The sequence below is a fragment of the Hesperophylax consimilis genome, chromosome 1 (assembly GCF_061612785.1).
Source record: "Hesperophylax consimilis isolate HC1 chromosome 1, BYU_Hcon_1.0, whole genome shotgun sequence".
In the NCBI taxonomy this organism is placed as follows: Eukaryota; Metazoa; Arthropoda; class Insecta; order Trichoptera; family Limnephilidae; genus Hesperophylax; species Hesperophylax consimilis.
Genome location: NC_142836.1, coordinates 2,721,106 through 2,744,567, shown reverse-complemented (window position 1 = coordinate 2,744,567; position 23,462 = coordinate 2,721,106). Strand labels below are relative to the sequence as shown.

Sequence of the window (23,462 nt, the reverse complement as noted above, 5' to 3'; positions counted from 1 at the left end):
CTCCAAGTAATTACTATTAAGCGAACCGAGCTTTACGTCTAATCATTTATAAGGCATTTTTGAAATATTACTAATTAAATTGTTATGTAGAAGACAGAACCTACTTGTAAAATAAAGTCATATCATGGGCCCGTTATATCAGTAATTTTTAGTAATGGTATCACTATGGCTAATCTTGTCAGGGTTTCTAGCATATAGAAACTTAACGGGCATAAATATCTCCTTAGAGAGCATGCAGAGCAACTGATATACCTTGTCCATAGTAAAGAACAGAAAACCCGTACCTCTACTGCTCGAAAATTACCGTTTTTTTAATTTTACCGCCTATTTTTGTACTGTAGTCGATACAGCGCTCGGCGGCAAAAATGTGAACTACTTTTCAAGACCCCGCAACGCACCGCAACGTCACTTCTTCAGCTAGTCTCGCCGGCCGGCAATTTTCAATTTCAATTCCTGCTTTCGTTTTGTGCCCGCTGGTGCTTTGTTTGACCGACTGAATTCGGTAAGTCCTGCTTGATCGATAACTCTGTCACCAATCTAGAATAATCGATTATGAAAATAATTTCAATGGTTGTAACTGAAATTGATAACTGTTAACTTTGATAAACAAAACTAAAGTTTTAGATAGTATTTAAATGGAAATTTCTCTGCCTAGTGCCCATCACTCGATTGATTTTTTTGTAATTTGGCTTATACTCCAACATTGCGCAGACGTTTATTTGAAAACGTCATCAATCACCCATTTCTAGAAAATGCTCACGGATGCTGATAATCAATTCATCTGATTTATGATTTATGCTTGGCATTACGGCCTTGACCAGCGGACAGTAAATTTTATACCTAACCTTGAAATTAACTAGCAGCTCATTCCAAGGTGGGGAATCTGTAGCAATTTTCGCGCTTCGAAAAAAACCGTATAGGTACTTTTATAATAATAATCCGCAAAACGATAAGATCGTTTTTTTCCGTAAACTTTTGATAACAAATCCAAGTAAAACCTGGAGTTATAGAATATGCCAGATTCCGGGTAGTAATATCTTCGTGGTAGGTATGTAGTAGAATCTAACTGTATTTGTATTTTATGTACGGTTACTAAAAGACAAAAAGAGAAATATACAGAGAAGATAATATCTTTACAATAAGAAAATAATCAGTAAATGCGCGCAAATTAGTCGCACTTAGATACTATTAAGTTATTTTGTTTTCGTCCGAAAACAGTATTCTATTTTTTTAACTTCAAAGTGGGGGAAGCGCAAACAACACGTTTGGTACATTCATAAGGAACTCCAGTGAAAAATATTATGGTTTTAAAAATATTTATTCATACAGTTTAACACTGATTCTGAAATTATAAGTTATTTTATATATTTTTATACATAGAATTTATAAATCCTTATTTAAAAAGGAATAAAACACCATTACTAAATTACAATCCCTAGTTGGTTGGATTTGCTACATTAATCAATAAATCAAATGAAAAAAAAAAAAACAAATTAATCACACCAATAAATTATTTTGAACTTTGGTCAGTATAAAAGGTATTTGTCAAAGTAATTAATCTATATTTTCACTGTGACAGACTTGTACATCAAACATAGGTACTAATTTCGTTTATCTGTGATGTGCGTTAGTTATTCCTGCGTGAAATCTGGTTCAATGAACTCAAATTTACTTTGATTTAAGTGTTGTTTTCAAAATTGAAATCGATTGTTTGAAAAATTTAGATAAGCAATAAAGTGCCTACTTATATTACGTATAATATTTTGAACAGAAAACTATTTTAATGTCGTAATTTGTTGAGAATTCAAAATATCCTGTGATTTCTCGTTGGTCACAAAACTCAAACGCCTTAATTTGATCTACGGTTGAAAATTTGATTCAAACATAATATGCACTTAAAGCCAATTTCAATTTAATTCAACCTGATTGAATTTGACAAAAGCAGCATATAGCCATTATGGCCATCAGGTGGGTGGGGCCTATTGAAGGTGAGCTCTCTCAACCAATCTGAATGCTATGCGACTTGCAAAGGAAGTTAAATTATGCATCTAACCGTCTCGTCCTGCGCACATTCCTCTTACATATATTTTTTAAATTGACTAACTGGAAACAAAGACACCTTCTGTTTTTTTATTCAGAACATAACATTCTCTAAAAGAGATATTATGTAAATAAACCCAATTCGGCTGTCAAATTTCAAAACATAGTAATGCCTGAATTACACCTGCCGTGTGCTCGGCTGATGTGATCAGTACTCAGCCAGTGATTCAGGTGAGACGGTAGATAGAGAAGCAAGGCCCAATGACTCGGTCGAGTAAGTACCCCCTCCACCTGCTTACTCAATTCGGCGCTTTACTCGCTCTCCACTCGGTGAGTGCAATCAGCTGAGTCAGTCAGTAAAAGAAAAAAAATTCAAAATTTTAGAATTTTTTATTAGTGTGTGACGTTTGTTGTTGTAAAACTCTTAGGACGGGTTGTTTCGGAGAATCTGAAGAATTCATCAAATTTCAACGTTCATTTTCAAGTTCTGTGAAAGATTTTTTCCAGTTCTGTTTTTATTTCAGTTTTGTCAAGAAACTAGCCTACAATGATATAATAACAGAACTTGAATAAGTCTTTCACAGAACCCGAAAATGAACGTTGAAATTTGATGAATTGTTCAAATTCTCCGAAACAACCCGTCCCAAGGACGAGTTGTTTCGGAGAATTTGAACAAAAAAATGAAAAAAAAAAAAAACTAAAATGAACGTTGAAATTTGATGAATTGTTCATTTTCGGGTTCTGTGAAAGACTTATTCAAGTTCTGTTATTATATCATTGTAGGCTAGTTTCTTGACAAAACTGAAATAAAAACAGAACTTGAAAATGAACATTGAAATTTTATGAATTGTTCAAATTCTCCGAAACAACCCGTCCTTAATTTTTTCTTTTCCTCCAATGCGAAACCATGCTAAGCAATGTCAGTGAACTAACTCGCCCACTGTCTCTTCTACATTAATCACCTCTACTCTCCAATAATTGCTCAGCCGATTAACAAAGCGAGTGACTGGGCCGAGCACTCGACAGGTGTAATTCGGCCTTGGGATAAATTTTTAACCCTTAAATGCATACTGTTGCAAAACTGCAACATACCGTTCAAACCACCTTTAACTCTTTGGTGTATACTTAATGCATGCCGTTTTAGAATTATCAAGTTCACGGTAATATATTTTATCGAGTGGCATCACCTTTTTTTTCTTTCGCGAATGTCAAATGTCACTTTTTCTTTATATTTTTTTCCAGAAAAATAAATCATGCATTTGGGTTAAATCATGTATTTGCTATTACGTAGTAATTAGATTAAAATGCATATATTGCTGTTTTGTATCAACTCAATGTTATGAGGGTAACTGCGTAAAAAAAAATAATGTAAAAAAGCGAATAAACCATAGACATATGAATATTAGTAGACCTGCCCTAAGTGATTAAAAGCGTATTATTCCCCACTCCACATACCGGTTCCATTGGAGCCGGCTGGGCTCGCGTATGGCCTCAAGTGAATTTAGAAAACGTGACGTCATCATTCTTGTGCGAACTATGGTCGAGGCATCATCGGTTCATTTTACGAAATAACACGGCAAAATGGTGGCTTGTGGTATGAAAACTTGTAAAAATAGATGTGAAAAAGAGAATAAACCCAATTGTCGTATTACATTCCATATATAAGCATTATTTTACTTTATTTTAAGCATATTCACATCGTATAATATGGATCAGTTGTAGAAACATATACTATCACATCGAGATACGTCTGGACGCGAAACACAAAGCTGGTTGGTTGCTGGGAAGTAAATTATGAACATTTATAAAAGTGTCTTAACTAAATACGTAAACGAAATATTCGACTCTGAAAATAGAAGAAATTTATTTTGCCGAATTTGGACTTCGCAAATTTGTTCATAACGTGGCGAGTAATTTGCGCTCCCATGTAAAAATGTCTATTCATTCAAAAGCAGATTTTACTTTTAAGAACTAAATGGTGATATTATAATGCGAGATGCCTATTTAATCTGACAGTGATTTATTGATTCGTCAATAAATCACTGTCAGATTGATTTATTGACGAATCACAGTCAGCTTTACCCCCTTCGTTCTTCAACAGTTGATTTTACCCCTCATCGTTAATTTCTAGTCTATATATTCATATGTCTGTGGAATAAACACTTTCCTAGGAAATTAAACAGCCAAATTATACAAAGATAAATTGTCAATACTAAGGATGGGTTGTTTCATAGAATTTGATCAAATTTCAACATTCATTCGTGAGTTCTGTGAATTTTTTATGAGTGTGTGACGTTTGTTGTTGTAAAACTCTTAATTTTTTCTGTTATTATGTATATCGTTATAGGCTAGTTACTTGACCAAACTGAAATAATAACAGAACTTGAAAATTAACTTTTTTCAATTATTTGAAGAATTGTTCAAATTCTATGAAACAACCCGTCCTAAAAGTTGGTTGTAGAACTATTTTATTATCATCTTGGGATTCATGTAACTCACGGAAGTGTGTTTAAAATCGACAGATTAATTACACAAAAGCTAAGTAAATAAGTTAGTGTTATCCGTGACCGATAACACTAACTTTAAAAGGTCAATAACCTGATAATGTTGGGTAACAACATGTTGTATATTTGTTCACCAAGCTTTCGGGTGTCAGGGGCGTGCCGTAAAAGCAATTATTTATTTATAGACTACTAATTAGAATTAAATTCTTGTGTTCCTTCTTTGTAATTACCTTGTCTGATGTTTTAATTTTCATTTGTATTTGTTGTATGTTAATTTTCGCGGCTTCTAATTAGATGACATATTCGTAGGAGAATAAATTAAAAATGAAACTAATGAAGTCATGCCCCTCTCTCAGGACTAGTGTAGGTGTGTATGATCTATTCAACGACATAACTGATTTAGATTGGAACTAAAAATAGATCGTCTCCGAGGCAACACGGGAAGGCTTACATGAGAAATTTTTTTAGTAAAGGCAATGACTTTACAATATATAGACGCGCTGTAGAAATCCCAAAGTAGCAAGCCAAACGCAAGTCATTTGTTGCGCTTTCAATTTCATAGCTTTAGTACTTAACTGCCATGCGTTGCGTAAGGTCGTGTGTGTTGAGAAAATGTTTTCATTACTCGGAAAACGCTGGTAAAAGACAAGAAATAAGATTTCTTTCGTAAAATACACACAAATTATTTTATTTAAAAAAATACAATTATTTCCTGAAGATTTTTAGCGCCTTTAGAGAAAGTGAGATAGCGAACATAGCAACACATAAATATAAGAAGGATAACCTAATAGCACTAGGTCGTCTCTACAGTATTCCGTGTTCGTCTTATAGTGTAAGTGAGTAAGCATATCTTGTTATCTCAGTCACACCCATGATGTAAAATTCTGAATGCTTCATTTATTTAGTTCATATGCACATTCTTTGAATGTCTGTCTTTGTCAAACATGAAAATCGTTTGAATTAAGAATACTGGAAACATAAGAGTGTTTCTTACTTGCCACATTTCATCTTGAGTTTGTTGCAAGTCTAGATGCATTGTAACGTCATTGGGTTAAGGAAAAAATAGTAAATAAAATGATTTCTTGTATGATCCAGTTAGTACTGCCACTTTTATTATAAACATAATGCAGACCTGTGATAAATCACAGGATATTATTTAGTAAATAACGCTTTCTTGAAAATGGAAAAGCGCAGGCCCTTTAAAAATCACGAAGCCTGACTTTACTTGTCAATATTAACCCTAATAAAGAAATATGCATTTCAAATATTATATTTTTATTATTAAAATTATTTTCTGCTTAAAAAATATTATACAATTTTGAAAATGATATTAAAATAATACCTGTTAAAATATTATGTCATAGACACAGAACTATACAATTAGACGCGCTACATATTATATACTAATTAATATCTCGTTGAAATGCGTTCCTCTATTAGAATGTGATAAGCGGTGTGCATAGACCGGATTCCGTAGTTTTAGTTAAGAGCGTTGTGAGAGTTGAAGGTTACTTGAAGGTAAAAAAGTGGAACCCATTTTTTTCACTTCGTGTCTCATTTAAATATATCACATCAATGATTATAGGTAGGTACTGTATCGCTTCACACAATCAGTTACAATTGTGAAAATGACACCTAAATTCAAAATAAATCTGAGTTTATCTAACCACCATTAGAATCACTCACATACAGACCCACAACCTAAATTAGTTTTATCATAAATAATAAATATATATTTTTTTTTTTTTCTAACCAACGCTACAAACTTATGTGTCAACCAGGGGTGCAGTCGTAAATTTTCCAGTATCCGAAAGTTTGATATAATTAGAACTATTTTCCATTCTTCGCTAAAAGCAGTACCAGAATGGCATTCCGTCACCAGTGCACCCCTGGTATTAATTCATTAGAATCAGTAAATACGCAACACAATGATGTGTTTTTTTGAATCATTATATTATGGACAGCTCTCTGGAATGTTTACTAACAATATTATCAGTAACAGCTTTCTTTGTTATCACAATGGTACCACTGTTCTCTGCAAAAACATGGAAATGTTTTGCCAAACCTGTTATCGCTTTTTTTTTAATTTGAACAGCTGAAAATTATTTGCTCAATTTAGTCACCAACTTATCTTCCATCAATTAAAGTATATGAATAAAATTATAAATGGAAATATTTTAATTTCAGTTTTATCCCCATAATATCATCTTAATCCCACTCAAGACTCTTGAGGTTTGGAACTCTTGTGTATTGTCACATCATTTTATTTATTTGCTTTATAAACAGTCCTTAAATATTCATACTTGAAAGTGTATATCATTGACTGATAAAATAATAACATTAAAAATTTCAGACCAGAATACAAAAAAGAGAATATATAATAATATATAAACAGTTCATCATACTACGTTTGTGGTTGAGTGGTTATGATCTTGGCCACAAATCCGGAGGTCAATGTGCAAGTATTTACAAGTGTGCTATTTCACAATTTACTAATTTAAAAATAATATGTAGTACTTACATTGGTAAATATTCAGAATCGCTGGACACGAAATATTTTTAAATAAAATGAAAATTCGCTTTCGTTGTATGGGATGACAGCTGGAATGATTTCTGTTTATGACATTTTCATTTGTTAGTATTCCTGATATGAGCTAGAATTTTAACCATTTGCTGTATGCAAATACTAGGTAGATGCCTTCAGTTTCTCCTTGGTGAGAGATTATCATTCAGGATTTAAGCGGTGTTTGAAATGGTTTTAGCTATGTTTGGTGATCAGATCCGAATAGCCAGGTCCTCATCTCCTTCCCTTCCCCATTTCTTTCAGCCTCACAACATACCCCAATTGGGGGGGTCATAGTCTCACTGGCTCTTGACCGTTTGGAGCAGTTGGGACTCTTGCGCCATACTCACAATAAAAAAATAAATAAAAAAAATTTATGTATAAGTCGGTCTTCTGACATCTGATAGATGACCAAACCACATCATCTGCCACTTTGTATGAAGATTAGGAAGGGTTGGATGCTAAGCACACCTGATTGATTTATTAATAGTTGTTGGTGATTGATTGCAGTATCTAGCACAATGGCTCCCAAGTACCGAGTGTCCTACTTCCCCATCAAGGCTCTGGGCGAACCCATCCGCCTGCTGCTGTCTTACGGCAAGATCGAATTTGAAGATCGCCGCATCAGCTCCGAGGAATGGCCAAAGTACAAGGAGTGTAAGTATTTTATGATTTCTTCGTACCTGTAGCACATTATCAATCAATTGTATTAAAATAGGCATTCAAATACCTATTTCGCCTTTAACATTCCCCTTCTTCCAGCCATGCCCATGGGCCAGATGCCCACGCTGGAGATCGACGACAAGGTGTACTATCAGAGCGGTCCCATCGCCCGCTACCTCGCCAAGCAGTTTGGTCTGGCTGGGGACAACGACCTGGAATCCCTGGAGGTCGATATCGCTGTTGAGTGCATCAACGACTTCAGGATCAGTAAGTTTTAATTTTACCAATTCTGGTATGGAACTAAAGTGACTCATATTATCTGATTTCACAGTAAGTTTAACAGTAATTGAGCTGTTTTAAATTTAAAATAACTTAATCTTTCTTCTCTCCAAATGAAAATCCAATCGAGCTTTAAATTGGTTTATAATAGTGCTCGTATAATTGATGACATGTTGTGAAAGTTTGTTCCATTCATCCACTACTCTGTTTACAAGGAAGTGTTTCCTTGGATTGGATGCAAAAGGTACTTTATTAATTAATTTTGAGTGTCCACGGAGATTTATATTTTTGTCGGCGGTGAATATTTCTTGGATGCCAGGGCAACTATAATGTCCAGATAAAAAATTGAAAGTCAAAGTCAATCAAGTCACGCCTTTCTCTTCTTTCTTTTAATGTTGGTAATCTTAGTTCGTTGAGTCTATGTTCATATTGTCGGTCTTTCAAAGCTCATTTCAAGTCTTCTGATATGCTAACTCCTAGGTCTTATTGTAACGTCACTGCTTGGGAGGTACCTGGCTATTTACATCTGGTTTTAGCCATTGCAAGCAACGTTTGGATTCTCAATGGTGGTAATTCCACCAGACTGAAACTGAGAGAAAATACCAACTACCATGAATGAAAATGTTACTGATTATAAATGTTTGTTTGTGCAGAGGCCTCGGCGGCGCACTACGAGCCTGACGAGGCGGTCAAAGAGAAGAAGTTCCAGGAACTGCAGGCGGAGACCATTCCATTCCTGCTCAAGAAGCTGGAGGAGAGGGCCACCCTCAACAAGGGCTACTTGGCCATCGGAAAGGTAACTTATAACCTCCTGCTCACAGCATAGACCTTCTCAGTCTTCTCACATAACATATTAATAGAAATCTGACTAGGTATGCGTTTCATCATACGTACCACGGTTTTTTCGGTTAACAGGAAGGTCAATCAGCACGCGGCCGACCAACCCATGAGCTAGTGGTGTAAGTTGTGTCAGAAACCGCATCCCCATCACAGGGTGTTTAAGTCTCTTATGGTTTTAATCATTTTTTAATGACGATTTATTGATTCTACTTATAATTATATATAACTAGCTGAAACCCCTTGCGTAGCTCGGGCTTTACACAGTTTTTTTAAATCAAATGTCGACGGTGATCTTCCTCTTATTTTGAAGTGTGCAAAATGTCATCAATCTCAGAATAAAACTGTAGATTTTAATCAAAATCTCACTGCCTGCCCGGTGTCCGCCGCCCGAACGGCTCTGGGCACAAACACTCCTTTATGTAAATAGAGATAACATTTATATATTCAGAATCAGCGTGTGTTGATCCATACAAATATATGTATTTAAGCCATAATATTTTCACTCATGTTTCTTATGGCCTCCACAAATAGATTCTCTTTACTGATAAGAAACCAATTCCAAAAACAAACTAATAAATCACCAGACACGAATGCCTAGCAATGGTAATGGAATACATAATATACATATGTTGTCAAATAGTAGTCCCTGAATTCCTTTTTATTATGTGAACACCGCATAAGAGTCCCAACTGCTCCCAACCGCCTGGAATCAGTGAGATTATAGCATCCCCAATTGGGGTATGTTGTGAGGCTGAATGTAGAGGGGAGGGAGAGGAGAGGAATCACAGAGGTGATAATAATTCACCAGCAGCCAAAAATATGAGTAGGTTGGCACTAAACATTTCGTTGTGTCAATCTTTCAAGGGTTTTCACGTACTGCACGGTATCCCTGCTACACAAATAAACTAACTTTTAATCATTGAAGACAATATTAGCGATTCTTAAACGAAAATTTGAAATAGAAAAATCAGAAAAAGATACAGCCCGTTCTAGGAATTCCTAGATGAGACTGTATCTTTTCCGTTCCAATTTCAAATTATGTTTATCCAAGACACTATCTAGATTGTATTTAGTTCAGGAAGAAACTTGTGATCACACCTAAAGATATCAGACACAGGCTTATTATCGCAAAAACACAATTTTTTAATGAATCTGTTTTAATTCCAGCTGTCCTGGGCCGACTTCTATTTTGTGGGTTTGGTGGACTACCTGAACGTGATTGCTCGCCAGGACATCCTGGCCACTAATCCCAACCTCGCCTCCGTCAAGGCCAACGTCCTCGCCCTCCCTCAGATCCAGGCCTGGTACGAGAAGTCTCCCAAGTGCGACTACTAAACCAGTCAACAAACCAACCAGATCTCACCCCCACTACCCAAGAATACTAATACACACTGATGGAATATTTTTACAAGCTATTATTGTAATATTCTGGCCATATGATATATTTTTCAAATAAATATAGAGATATTTTAAAGGCTATTTATTTTATGGGTGTTTTCTTCTATCCTGACCAATCAACACTTAATAATACGAAATAATTTTGGCAAGCTGCGTGGACCTAGGAGTTGTTGGGTTCCTACCAGTGGCGGCCGGTGGTCAAAATATGTGGGGGTTCACCGGATTACAACATTAAGTCATAAAATAAATTAAATAAAGGTAGATACCTATTTATAAAGAAGTTCTATTCTCTGCTCCTTTTGTTTAGCGAAGACCTCTATCAATGCTTAACACTGATAGTGCGTTCAGTCTGTCCTGGCTCAACGTGTTTAAAAAAGATTTTATTCTTTTTAAAGTTGAGAAACATCTTAAGCTTTCAACTGAGGTCATTCCAAAGGTCATGAATGGTGCACAAAAGTTTTAGTAATTTCACAGTCTCGGGAAAGTCTTCGAATAAACAAGTAGATACTATAAAAAGTTGTAAAATTGATAAAGCGCCGTTAGCTTTTGAAAAATCGTCGCGGGCGTAAATTGCACAGAGTTTACCTTTTACTGATCTTTATTTAGGAAGTCATACGTTTTAAGCGTCACATTTAAATCATTTTCTGGGAAATTTGACCTGTATCGATTTTTATTAAATAGCTCATTATGGTGTTTAACTTAGGCACGGTAGCCTGAATCCAATTGCATTCTGACGTCAACTTTTCCTAAAACCTTTAAGCTCAAAACTTTTTGTAAATGTAAATGACAAGAATTATGTTTTTGATTTTTTCAGAAAGGTGAGTTACATCAGTAACACCGCTGATTGTCCAAACTGAATCAACATTGTAAATTAAACACGGAAAACAAAATAAACTATTGAATTGATCACACGCACAGAGCTACCAAGCTTTGTTATACAATGTTTTGTTAAATAATCGGGTAAACTTCTTCGATCCAGATTTTCACTCTTGTTTTATTATCAGTTCAGGTTTTAGGTGGAACGGCATTTTTTAGTATCACTTTGTTTTCGAAACTCGACCTATTGTTCTTAATGTATTCCACATTCAAACTCATTCTTAATTTATACTTTGAACAAACACAAAAGTAATCATAAATTAGTATAACCTACAATTGATATGCCTTATTAATAATTGATATACAAGATCGATATAACCTGCAATTAAACTTCAAAACTTTCGCAGAGTAAGAAAAGTTTTAAATTCAACAGACAATGCCCGTACCCGGCAACGGCGAGTACTGACTAAACTGATAATAAGTAATCTGACCATCACTCATCTCTTAATGACAAGTTTTATCATGTATGCTTGTATCGAAGAAGCGGAACATTCGCTGAAAAATAGCAGATGGTAAATTGAAACCACGATATCGACAATAATATCAAACATACGCGTTTTAGTTTAACTTTCTACTGAATAAACCGTTCCTTCTGATGTGGTGGTAAAACCCCGAACGCCGTCCTTGATATGGTATTATTTGCAAAGAATAGTATGAACTGGTATGTACCCACGCTTTCGACTGTTCCACAGAATATGCGACAAAGCAGTTAAATTTTGGATCGCAATCGAAAACGAACTGCTACGAACATAGGCACAAGTCAAAGTCGGTCTGCAAGTTAAGCGCGCCTAATAAGTAGGTACCTTTTGAATGAGATATTATAACCGAACCGAGTTTCGTATTGTGATTAGCCATGTCGGAAATCTTGTTGGTTGTTCGGCGCTCGGGAGCACATATTAGCTGGCCGCCACTGGTTCCTACTCTAATGTCCTTTATCCTAAGTACCTACCTTCCTAGAAATCACTTTGCCTAGAATATAAGACAAAAAAAATACTAAATATTCTAATAAATTCACTTCTTAAATTTTAGTCATTTTTACAATGGTCTACACTGGTCTGTTCTCAACTTGAATATTTCTCATCCATAAGGACTCCACTTAACGGTATCTATAAAGACAATATTGCAAACATCCAAAAGAAATGAGCACATATGCTATTGAAATATAGCGTCTCCACTCTCTCTCTAACATACCTTGACCTCATATAATCATCATAAAAACCCTGTATAAAGTCTGCAATAACGTTATCGACTGCCCCGACTTATTCAAACTAATAAACTTTAAAAGAGCAACTAGGTTTGACGACTTATTCCACAGTAGTCGTAATCAGAAGAATATGCCAATTGTTTAAACAAAATCAACATTTTTTGATGCATGCATTTTTTTATAGGTAAATAAGCTACTTTTAGTAGAAAATTAAAAGCAATTTACCCATAAAAAAAACAACTTCTACATACTACCTTTATACATTATGTACTTTCTCATTGTCTGTTTTTAATTTAATTATTTTTCCCTCTATTACTTAAAAAACGGATATTGTGCAATTTCTCCCATTTTTTTCGTATGAGATAACTTTCTTATATATTTTTTTTTCAAATTTATTTAAAAAATTATTTGTAAAGGTTAATTATTATTACTTTACAGTGGCTGCTATGTTAATCTGTGAGAAAAAGTTGATTTAAAAAATCATTTGTAAAGGTTAATTATTATTACTTTACAGTGGCTGCTATGTTAATCTGTGAGAAAAAGTTTATTTAAAAAATCATTTGTAAAGGTTAATTATTATTACTTTACAGTGGCTGCTATGTTAATCTGTGAGAAAAAGTTTATTTAAAAAATCATTTGTAAAGGTTAATTATTATTACTTTACAGTGGCTGCTATGTTAATCTGTGAGAAAAAGTTTATTTAAAAAATCATTTGTAAAGGTTAATTATTATTACTTTACAGTGGCTGCTATGTTAATCTGTGAGAAAAAGTTTATTTAAAAAATCATTTGTAAAGGTTAATTATTATTACTTTACAGTGGCTGCTATGTTAATCTGTGAGAAAAAGTTTATTTAAAAAATCATTTGTAAAGGTTAATTATTATTACTTTACAGTGGCTGCTATGTTAATCTGTGAGAAAAAGTTTATTTAAAAAATCATTTGTAAAGGTTAATTATTATTACTTTACAGTGGCTGCTATGTTAATCTGTGAGAAAAAGTTTGTTTTATAGTATTTAGAGATACCAACGTATTGTCACGATTATGAATTTACTAATTAAATGTGTTCCCGAACGTTCCAGACTATTCCCGAACATTCCAGAATGTTCCGGCATGTTGTGGAATGCTCTCAAATACTCGCGAATGTTCTGGTGGATGGTTTTTTTAGGTATTATGCCGTGTTGCGCTACCTCCTTCTTTAGCCAACGTTTCGGACAGCATTGCAGTGTCCATCATCAGGACAGATGTGTAATCTGATCATGATGATGGACACTGCAATGCTGTACAAATCACTATAACCGGTTGGCAACTGCAGGTTGCAAATTGGTTGGCTACCAAGCTTTTCTCACGGCGCAGCAACCAAGTTTACAATTATTATCTCATTTTTAGCCATAGAATAAACAAAAAAACTTCAGCTTTCAAATGTCACTGTTATATTGAGTTCAAAAATAGAATTAAGCGTTGGTGAAGACGCCATTCTTTATTATTATTATCAACGAATGTTGAATCGTCTGAAAAGAAGATCTTGGTTTGTCCAATACAATCCACGCCAATTGTAATACGATATAAATTTATTCCAGACCCAGACAGAATACCACCTTCACAAGATCTTCAAATAACTATGCATACTTCAGAGATTAACCTAAGAAATTATTTAGCTATTTTCTTTGTACCCACACCAAAGCACCACTTTCATGGTACTGGAAGCATGCTGTGCAAGAATAAAAAAATAAAAACAAATATAATACTTACGTGGTAAATTAATTTTTTCCCCACTTCGCTCCAAGCTTTTCCCGTTATTTGTTTATTTATATTAAGGCGAAGCTTATTGCCAAATCACTATTTTTATTAATCTTTATAACGAATTGGTGTACATTATGAATACCAAAAAATATGCTTTAGATAAATTGAAGGTTTTCCTATCGCTTCGCATGAGTAGAATACAAATAAAAAAATAAATTACTTAATAAAAAATATAAATGCAAACTACTAAAAAAATTTTTTTTTCAATAGAAATGTATGAACGCATAAAGGACACAACTTAAGCTAAGATTATCTGTGACAATTTGACTTGATTTTGCTTTCTTATAAAATTATCTACAAAATAAATAAAATCAGTTTTTTTGCTTGAAATTGAACGTTATTAGACTCCGTTTGTAAAGCGATTTTAATGCCTATTACCTACGATATAAGGTATACCAAGAATATACACATTTTTGGCTTGTAGCTTCCTTTTAAAATAGTACATAATTTAAAATATTAATGCACGGTGGTTACGTAATATTTGCTAATATAAAAATCATGATATTATATAGCAATGAAGTTACAAACTAAGTACAGTAGGTATTTAAAATTACAAACTTAACTTACAACTTTCAAACTCAACATAAAACTGTAATGTTTAATATTCATGTTTAAACTTATGTCTTTCATGCATAATTAGGAAACCTATAAGTAGTCATAAATGCAACGTAATTATCAAACTCCTGGATAAATTCAGCACTACGAGTTGCAAGAGACTGGTTGGCCTGGTTGCGTCGGCATTAAACACTGGTCTTTGATAAGTTGCGTATGTGCGGACTGCCATTGAATATACTGTATAGCGACTTAGTTGCCAACTGTTTTTTTTCTGTCCCACGGGAATTTCCCACATTCGCTCACGAGCGAATGGCCTTTGTTTTAAATTTATTAGTAAAAAAAGACCTTCTGTGAAGGTTTTAAAAACCATATCTTATAGAAGCTTTTTGTTGAGAATTTAAGTAAGGAAGCAAAGTTAACTAAGTAAAGTATTTATAATGCGGTTTCATTTTATACTTTTTCTTTGAATAACATAAAAAATACTGCGTACAAAAAAGGAGATGAACCAAACAAATAAAAATATTTTTTTTAAAGTGTCTTCAGTTTTTTTTCCGAATGTTCGATGGTGAGGATGAGGGAGAATAAGTTCTCATAGTATTTCAGCATATTGCTCGCCATACACTACAAATGGAAATACATGGCGAGCGATATGCTGAAATAGGCCAAACCACGAAAATATAGCGTGGTCTGTCACAGGTTTAACTCTAATAACTTATTTTTTATATACATTTAGTGTAGGTACCTAATTAAAGTTTTTATTTTAGTTTCAATCCACATTTTTTATTGCTACACAATAACAAATTTTATTGCTACACAATAACAAATTTTAAGGATAAAAAATAATTCATCATGTTTTTTTAGTTCTCCTCCCTATGGGTACCTGTGTAAACTGAGGTGGACTAGATTTTATTTAAATAAGTACTCATTTTTTTCAAATTCCTCTGACGTGCCAATTGTTTTTGATTTTTTTTATCATTAACAATATCCATTTTATTTATTGTTGAAAGTGAAGTATAGAACCTAGAGAAAGTATGTAGTTCCTTTATTCAAAGGCAATTTTTGTATTATTCTTATGATCAAAAGTGCTCCCTGACTTAAAAAATGTAATACCTATTCGAAATGTGAAGTCCTGTTTTAATGGTGAGGCGTTTCTTTGGAGAAATTGTTTAATATTCTTATTTGAAATTTTAAAAATGTTACGTAAAATGTACCTACTTACAAATCTTATGATTTCAGGGGAAATTTTGGGAGAAAATTAGAAACATAATCTTTTGGAGGCGAGGTCTACTATTTATTTATTGCTTTATTTACATCACAGGACTTTCATTTGAGATGTCAATCAAATTCCTGCGATTTTCAATGCGTTGACATCGAAATTAGAACTAATCATTTGAAAATTTTGCTAAGGCGCCAATACTCAGGGTTGCCAAATCGTGGGAAATTCCCCAAATTGTTGGATATTTCTGAGATATCCCAAGAATTGGGTATTTTGCGGGTAAAATGCAGGGACTTATACTTATGGGTATGGCTTGATTATGTAAGGGAAAAATAATATTTGAATAATTGTGAAAATGTACTTACTATAATTTCATTTTCGTTAGCAGCAAACATTCAAACGAATTTCCATTTTTAAAACCATTTTGAAAGAGAAAATACGGAAATTCCTAGTTATAAAAAAATAAACGCTAATTTCAATAATATTTTGCTGCATTTTGGAGGTAAAGGAAGTGGTGATATGTACATTTACTGAGGATATTTTAGAGCCGGTGGGGAACCTGCGGCCTCATGTGGCCCGCGAGGCTTTTTGGTGCGGCCCTCGAGCATTTACGGTGCGGCCTACTGATCTTTCACGTGAATTTCACGAAAATTCTTTCACGGTGTTTCATATCCATTTTTAAGACATTATTACAAAACCCAGAGAAAGGTGTAACATAGCTGACAGGTACTTACGTATGCACCTATGTAACTAGAAAGCAGTTTACACACAAATAAATAGGCGATCCAACATACCTTTTTAATTTAATTTTATTATTATTTAACTAATAAGAAATTAAATGCGTAATACGAAAGGCCTAATTTTTGGCCTAATGTCGCCGTTTTTCAAACATTTAGTAGCCTAATGTAGCCGAATTTCAGTTGCAGTAATTCTAATGAACTCGCATAAATTCTGCCCACATATTCCCCACAAATATTCTACGTGAGCTTGATTCCCCCTTTTATTATTCGAAATCCATGGGGGGGGGGGTTAGAGAAGTTCTGATCCACTAAAATCGTCCTTTCCTTCAAATTAACGATTTTTCTCGGATTATTCGTACTAAGCGATTCCGGTTCTCTCGATGAGAGATGGAATCCTTAGATTTTCGATTGCGCGCCAAAACTCATAGCCTTCCGCTAAGGGTACCCCGTGAGCTCTCTTTCGCCGGCCGAATTTAAGTGTGACGTTTTGATAATTAGCAATATTTGCGTAGTTTTAACAAGAGAAAACTTAATATTATCGTAAGTATTGACTGTAAACATGATTATTGACTTGTTTGTTTCACAATAATGCTATTAAATGTATTGAATAACGTAATTGCGATGTTTGTAAAGTACCTACGTAACATGTCTAAAGCCAGATAAAAGTGATTTAATTTACAATAAACTACACATTACACATACCATTGAGGATTTCTACATAAATAATAATAAGTTTCAGATAAAATGGCTGCAGGATGGCTGGCGCTCGAAATTGTGGGTTTTGAAGTTAACCACAACTAAGTAAGAATCCCTTTCCGTATTTTAAGAGACGCCCAAAATCCCATGGAAATGCGGCAAACGGAGTTCCTGAATTTATTCAAAATATCTAAGGAAATTGGCCACTTCCTAATGAACTTGTTATCCCCTATCTTACAACCGAGAAGAAAGCATGGACTGTCTGTCCAGTCACAGGTGAGAGGTACATTCAATTAACTATGTAATCCATGACAAAATAAGATACACTATTAATAGCTGAATTTTTCACAGGTACTTACTGCAGTAAGATTTTACGCTGTGGGCTCGTACCTGAGAGGTATAGGTCACGAGTGGTGCTTGGCTGTCTGTCAGTCGTCGGTTAGCTGATGCATATTAAATGTTTCATCGGCTATCAACGACACACTACTCCAGACGTGGGTTACATTTCCTTTGACTGCTGCAGATAGGCAAAAGGCCAGACAAATATTTGAGCAGTCCGGTGATCCTTTCCCTGGTACTATAGGAGCAATTGACTTCACTCATATAGCTATCGTTGGTCCTGCAGTACAGGAATATATGTACTGCAATCATCACGGGAATCGCTCCTTAAACGTGCAAATGGTGAGCTCTCCATTTTGTGTAATTTAATATGCACAAGAAAGTCATATTATAATAAAAAATGAACATTTCAGATTTGTGATCCGAACTTGGTTACCTTGGATGTAAATGCAAAGTGGTGAAGCTGCGTTCCTTGTGTTATGGAACTCTGGCATGAAATAGGAAAACTCATAGCTCATAGGTATAAATAATTCATGACATGTAGTACATAATAAACGTTTTATTGACAACACATAATTATAAATAATTTTTCAACAAAAACAAGTACACAACAAATAACATTGTCTTCTCTTAACATAGAACGGGAAACATTATATTTAGTTCAAAGATATTGATATATTATATTCGATTTAAAAACAAAAAGAATATGTGTATGAGTCTGCACGATCGACCCGAATTATAAATTCATACTCCTTGGCCTCTGGGTTGGCTTGGGGAGGGGGAGGTCTGTCTACTGTGGGAGGAGTGGTTGGCGGTGTAGGGCTTGTCACGCGGGGTATTCACCCAACACTCCACCACTGCCGCACACACTGCATCTCTACCTCTAGCATCTCTACAAGTACAGGAGGCTCATCAGCGACATCCACGTGCAAGAAGAGATCTCAATGAAATAAATAAACATATCAAATTGTATCTTATGAAATTTGATTATTTAGTAAAACATATTATATAAACTAACAAACAAACTAAGGCTAAAAGAACGAGAATCGCCCTCCAGTCGCCTTTTAGATGTTTTCGTCGCCGATTCTCGTTCTGAGTAGCCTAAATGGCGATAAATCGCCTTCGTTGGCAACACTGGTTACGTAGTGCTAACATAACAATTAAAAAACACGATCGTAGTTTTTTATATCATAGACAGTGAAAAACATTTTTTTTCAAATGATGTGTTAATTTATATATACATAAAAAATATTGAAAATAAAAAACCCGTTATTTATTAAAATTAACGTATTAAGGGAACGTTTTTTATATGTAAATAGCCTAACATATAATAACCTAACCAATAATAACCCAACCTAACCTATCCTAACCAATAATAACCCAACCTAACCTATACTAACCTAACGTATCCTATAATAATCCAACCTAACCTAACCTAACCTATCACATTACATTTTCTAACACTATTAAATCTTATGTACCTTTTTACACACCGAAAAAGTATAATTACCATAGACATATGAATATTAGTAGACCTGCCCTAAGTGATTAAAAGCGTATTATCCCCACTCCCCATACCGGTTCCATTGAGCCGGCTGGGCTCGCATATGGCCTCAAGTGAAATTTGAAAACGTGACGTCATCATTCTTGTGCGAACTATGGTCGAGGCATCATCGGTTCATTTTACGAAATAACACGGCAAAATGTTGACTTGTACTATGAAAACTTGTAAAAATAGATGTGAAAAAGAGAATAAACCCAATTGTCGTATTACATTCCATATATAAGCATTATTTTACTTTATTTTAAGCATATTCACATCGTATAATATAGATCAGTTTTAGAAACATATACTATCACATCGAGAAACGTCTGGACGCGAAACACAAAGCTGGTTGGTTGCTGGGAAGTAAATTATGAACATTTATAAAAGTGTCTTAACTAAATAGAACCGAATTTTTTTGCCGAATTTGGACTTCGCAAATTTGTTCATAACGTGGCGAGTAATTTGCGCTCCCATGTAAAAATGTCTATTCATTCAAAAGCAGATTTTACTTTTAAGAAGTAAATGGTGATATTATAATGCGAGATGCCTATTTACTGTCAGATTGATTTATTGACGAATCACAGTCAGTCTTACGCCCTTCGTTCTTCAACAGTTGATTTTACCCCTCGCCATTATCTTCTCGTCTATTAATTCTTATGTCTGTGCCTAACACCAATATTCCTTAAAAAATGCTCCAATGCATTATCTAAACCGCTTACAGTACTATTCAACCGCCTCTTGTTCCTTGGATATTTTCCAAGCCACTGGAAATCGAGCTTCATTACACCTATCCTCAAAAAAGGAGACGACACTGACATAGCCAATTATCGCCACATTTGTTTACAGTCAGTACTTCCTAAGCTTTTTGAATCACTGGTCTTTGATGAAATCTATCCCAAATTAATAAAACTAACTAACCAAAAACAACACGGTTTTATCAAAGGAAGATCAACCGCAACTAACATAATAATATTTCAAAACTTTATATTAGAATCTTTTGCAAAAAATAAACAAGTCGACTGCATATATACAGACTTTTCGAAAGCATTCTACAAAGTATCCCATAAACTACTAACCCGAAAACTATTTGCCCTATGAGTAAGAGATAACATGCTAAAATGGTTTACTAGCTATTTAACAAATCGTAAACAATTTGTTAAAATAAAATCTTTGCTATCGAAAGCTTTCTGTGTGACCAGTGGCCTACCGCAAGGTATTCACCTTGGTCCGGTTTTGTTTCTCATTTTCATTAACGATATAAAAAATTGCTACGACGATGTCGAGGTATTGCTCTTTGCTGATGACATCAAGCTATACAAAAAATAACTGATGTAAATCATTGCCAAATACTATAGTCAAATATTAATAAGTTTAAAGATTTGTGCGTACAAAATAATCTGTTTTTAAATGTAGACAAATGCAAAATCCTGACTTACTGCAGAAATAAAAATCCTGTTTTATTTGAATATTCCATTAACAATACAGCTTTAGAAAGAGTCACGGAAATGAGAGATCTCGGAATTATTTTGGATGAAAAACTAAGTTTCGCCAATCATATCCACCAAATTGTAAACAAAGACATGAAAACACTAGGCTTCGTATTAAGAACAACTAAAAACTTTAACTCCATACAACAGTCCGATTCGAGCCGCGGTCAACAGTGGTTGTGTGTACCTATTGCTTAGTGCCGTTCGCCCGTTCCTGTGCCGCATACAGATAAGAGATTATTGTTACATTTTATTTAATTTTGTTTATCGTATACCTATTTGTTTGCATTCCTGCTTACGGCTAATCCGTTTTTGTTTGTACGGTCAATGAAATAGACTGCGTATTATTTTTTCAGTTTAATTTTTAAAAGTTGAGTTTTTTTATATAATGGAGGAAGACGAAGATAGGCCTCCCGACCCAGTGTCGATATTGGATTTTTCTGATTCGGAATCTAATATGAGCCAGGTTTCTATTGCGCTCCCATCTCGTAAACGACGACCATCGCGTAGCCTTCACATTCCATTGAAAGTTAAATCTATACCGCTGATTCAACAAACCTCGACCTCTAACGACCTTAAAACCAATAGTAACATCCAGCCAAGTACTTTAACTAGCGATAATGCAAAAAGTACTGACTTACTTTATCCTGCTTCAGCTTCCGGTCCATTTATCGTTAGTGTTCAGAGAACTGAACAGGGAAAACTTATTCATCCTTTGGATTTTGGAAAATTCGTATTTGACTCAAAAAATAATAACCTTGGTATTGTTAATGGTTCAATTAAACCGGAAGGGCGATATAAATTATCTATCGAGTTTAACACTGCCGCTTACGCAAATGGATTTGTAAAAAAAATTGACTCGCTCTCAAATCATAAATATAAATCGTTCATTCCTACATTTAACCTTTCGAGAATGGGTCTTGTGCGAGGAATTCTCGCGGATATCCCAGAGCCTGAAATTGTTGATGCTTTGAATAATTCCCACGCAACCCCGAAAGTATTAAAAGCACGTCGACTGAACTACAAGGATTCTACTGATGGAAACACGATCTGGAAACCTTCCCAGTCTGTTGTTGTTACATTTGAGGGACAATACCTACCGTCTCGTGTGTTAATTTATTATACCTCGCTTCCCGTCGAAGTTTATAAATTTCCAACAATTCAATGTTTCAATTGCTGCCGGTTCGGACATTCGAAATCCGTATGCCGCTCCCCTCCCCCCACGTTGTTACATTGCGGAGAAGGTCACCCATTTGATCAATGTCCGAAATCTTCCAATAATCCCATTTGCATTAACTGTTCGGGTGCACATACCGCGGTCAGTCTAGCCTGTCCGGAATTAACAAGACAGAACAACAAGACAAGACAGAGAACATAAAACATAAAATGGCTACCGACAACATTTCGTACTTCCAGGCCTCAAAGTTAATCTCTCCTGCGAAAAAATCATTCGCAGAGATGACATCGTCCTCAGCTCCTTTCCAAACAACCACCTTTTTTAAATTCAACGTCATCTTCTCACAGAGAAACCATTCTCAAGCCAGTCAAACCCAACCCAAAATATACACCTTACCTTGATATAAAACAATTGAATAATATTTTGGCCAGCCCGAATGGGAATGCCGAATCCCAGACGCCCAATGGGTGTGCCATTAATGGTAATACTTCCCCTCCTGCTCTCCGCGAAATAATGAATAATAATTCTTTTATACAAACTTTAATTACCCTTTTAATTACTATCCTTACAAACAACAATAGTAATAATAATAATAATAAGTGTTTTATTATCTTTTTTTTTGTGTAACAAATAGATATAATGATATCCTCACTGGGATCTCCCGTGCTGAGGATTTCATTTACTTATGTATAATTTAATTATAAGAAAATTAATATTACATCAAAGTTACAAATAAATTTAATTATGAACAAATATCATGAAATATATATATTTTTTAATAATTTTAAAATAAGTAAGATGTTTTTTGGTATATATATATATATATTTGTTTTACCCTCTAAATTTTTTCAAAAATAATTTGTAAATTCTTATAAGGATATTGCGCATTTCTTTCATATCTCTATTTGTAAAATAATATTCTTATGTATATATTTTTCCCCTATTTATACGTCAAAATATTTGTAAATGTTTTTAACTGCTGTTTAAGTAAATTCGTGAGAAATAGTTTGGATGCAGGTGAATTCTCTAGTTGATGTTTTGTATATTCTTGTCAATTGATATCTGTATCTGTTTTTTCTCCTAAATAAGAAAAAAAAAAAAAAAAAACGTTGGCATGAGTTTATCTCATCTCTTGAAAACGACAGAGAGGCTTACTGGAAGCTCTCCAAATCTCTTCGACGCCCAAAAAATAGAATATCTCCCCTTCAAGGCCCCAACGGAGTAGTATACTCATCTGCAGACAAGGCCGAAGCCTTCGCAGACAGCCTGGAAGCTCAATTCTCTCCAAATACTGACCACGACGACCCATCCTTCGTTTCAATGGTGGATTCAAAAGTAAACTCAATTATACATACAGAACCTGATGATTCACCCATCAAATTCTCGTCGCCCAAAGAAATTTAAAAAATAATCGCTTCACTCAAAATAAAAAAGCAGCCGGTCCCGATGGCATCTCAAACAAAGTACTAAAAGTCTCCCTATAAAAGGCATCTGCTCCATAACAGCAATCTGTAACGCATCACTTAGATTTCGATGTT

The 23,462-nt window shown here is 34.5% G+C and overlaps 1 protein-coding gene across 1 annotated transcript; it reads left to right on the top strand.

The window, feature by feature from the left end:
• The first annotated feature begins 356 nt into the window (after positions 1-356).
• Positions 357-10,372, top strand: LOC149426123 (glutathione S-transferase-like). Its single transcript, XM_089637959.1, has 5 exons — positions 357-502; positions 7,618-7,764; positions 7,870-8,037; positions 8,703-8,845; positions 10,057-10,372. The coding sequence occupies exons 2-5, from the start codon at positions 7,629-7,631 to the stop codon at positions 10,222-10,224; spliced, it is 615 nt and encodes a 204-aa protein (XP_089494085.1). The 5' UTR covers positions 357-502; positions 7,618-7,628; the 3' UTR covers positions 10,225-10,372.
• Positions 10,373-23,462: the final 13,090 nt, after the last annotated feature.

What these genes read in the sequence shown, in the direction of transcription:
- LOC149426123 (XM_089637959.1), top strand. Translation starts at nt 7,629, where the DNA reads ATGGCTCCCAAGTACCGAGTGTCCTACTTCCCCATCAAGGCTCTGGGC. An exon ending in ATGGCCAAAGTACAAGGAGT is followed by an intron (nt 7,765 to 7,869) that starts GTAAGTATTTTA and finishes CCCTTCTTCCAG; the next exon opens with CCATGCCCATGGGCCAGATG. An exon ending in CATCAACGACTTCAGGATCA is followed by an intron (nt 8,038 to 8,702) that starts GTAAGTTTTAAT and finishes TTGTTTGTGCAG; the next exon opens with AGGCCTCGGCGGCGCACTAC.